The 1933-nt window shown below is 44.2% G+C and overlaps 1 protein-coding gene across 1 annotated transcript in view; it reads left to right on the forward strand.

The window, feature by feature from the left end:
* Nucleotides 1–1711, forward strand: part of LOC104413437 (vasoactive intestinal polypeptide receptor-like) — a gene marked incomplete at its 3' end in the record, with an annotated part of 38562 nt that extends 36851 nt beyond the window's left edge. Inside the window, exon 6 of the mRNA XM_010024431.1 lies at nucleotides 1558–1711. Within this exon, the coding sequence (XP_010022733.1) occupies nucleotides 1558–1711 (154 nt within the window). The remainder of the gene's footprint in view (nucleotides 1–1557) is intronic.
* Nucleotides 1712–1933: the final 222 nt, after the last annotated feature.

Below are 1933 nucleotides of genomic sequence, written 5' to 3' on the forward strand. Positions count from 1 at the left end.
GGTGTGGGGGGGAAATGTGAGCTTGTCACTGGTGCAAATCAGTTACTGCTCTAAATTCAACATGTAGCATGTGCAGAACATCAGGGAAGAGCCACTAACCAGAAAGTGCTAGCAGCCAGGTATTTGTACCCTTGCCCCCGTAAATACAGGGAATTATCCAAGTAGACTCATGGAATGCAGTGAGGCTATCACTGAATCAACGTCTCAAGGATGCTTAGACAGCATAGATGTGTGTAACAATGCAACCAATGATCTCCTGTAAGGCTGCAGCTGGACCTGGATACATCACATGCTGGGGCAATGGCCAGGGCTGACATACTTCGTTGGGCAGCTGATTTCTACCTTTGGGTGTTTTGCAGTGAGTTTGGCCTCTCAAGTGTCAGAAAGAAATTTCCCTTTTCTTTTTCTTTTATAAGGTGGCTGTTCCCATTACCTGTGCTGCAGTGAAATACTCACATGGCAAGCTACTGTGTTTAATTATTCATTTCCTGAAGAAAAACAATCCTTCTTCCCTTTCAAATATCTCCCCTTCCAATGCAATCAAATCTGTTCGTGCTCATTAGTGTTTACCCTGCTTCTCCTTCTTATCCTTTCCTTTATTTTAAAAATAGGTATTCCAGTCCTTTTCCTAAGTGAATATTCATGATTCTTTGTAGACTTGGCTTTCTTTAAACCCCTGCCTCAAACTCCTTCAGTTTTTTTTCAGTATGTACCATGGATTGATTACAATTGGACTTTGCTTTCAAGGGCTAATTAACACAGATTTTTGTTGTTGTTGCTGGTTTTTTATCCTGGAAAATCAGTTTGTTCAAGTCAGAGGCTTCATTTCTTTGGGTTTAAGGAGCCAGGTAATGCCAGCAGGCAGCCCCACTGAGAATGATGGGTGGGACTATGATGCCCAAGTCACTCAGAGCATCATATCTCAAGATGCTGACTTTAGTGCCAAAAATGTCATAAGAAATTTCCACCCATTCTTGTTTATTCTTCAGTACAGATCACTCAATCATGCTGAGCCAAGTGTTTGCTGGCTGCACCATGAATCAGTCAATGAGTTGGTCTCAATTCAAAGTAGTGCCTTTGGAAGGTTCTTCTGTACCAGTGCAATGGTTTGCCTCACAGCTCAGCCCCACAGACCCATGCCTGGCAGAGCAGAGAGGCTGGTGACTACAGTTCAGAGCAGGACCTTCCAGCATCCACCCTGCCACTAAGTCAACTTCCCATAGATGTATATCCAAAACCTACAGAGAGCAGCACCATGCTGGTAGGGATCATGGTCCAGCATATTGGTTTGTCACTCTTCAGCAGGGTTTCCAAGCTTGAAGGCATATCCAGGCTCATACAGTCAAACAGCATCCAAACATGAGCTGGGTCTCTCAGGGGTTAAGGTGTGCCAAGCACGTCCACCCCAAGCAAGCTTTTGGCTGCTTTTTTTTTTTACCCTTAAGGGCTTCAGGTGCTGCAAAAGGCAATCCCAAAGATAAACACAGCAAGGGCTACTGGTAATTCTTTGTGTTTACTATGGAAACAGTTCACCAATGTTTGTTTTTTCTCTTCCAGGTAGGCTGCAAAGCCATGATGGTTTTCTTCCAGTACTGCGTCATGGCCAACTTCTTCTGGCTCCTGGTGGAGGGGCTGTATCTTCACACCCTGTTGGTCATCTCCTTCTTTTCAGAGAGGAAGTACTTTTGGTGGTACATCTTGATTGGCTGGGGTACGCATCTTCTCAGAACTGTGTCAAGAGACGATCGTGACAGGCATTTTTAACAGCAATTTAATACACAGGCCTTGAACCTTGCTGCCAAGGATTGTTAGTGCAAGCAGGAGCAAGATCGAGTGATGGCCAGGGGAGTTTAGCCTAATTCCATTAACCTAAATCTTCAAAGGCATTTAAGAATTTAGTGCTAGGTTAATTGATAGTTGAGCACCTCAGTGT

This window comes from Nestor notabilis, unplaced genomic scaffold, assembly GCF_000696875.1.
Source record: "Nestor notabilis isolate BGI_N333 unplaced genomic scaffold, ASM69687v1 scaffold10191, whole genome shotgun sequence".
In the NCBI taxonomy this organism is placed as follows: Eukaryota; Metazoa; Chordata; class Aves; order Psittaciformes; family Psittacidae; genus Nestor; species Nestor notabilis.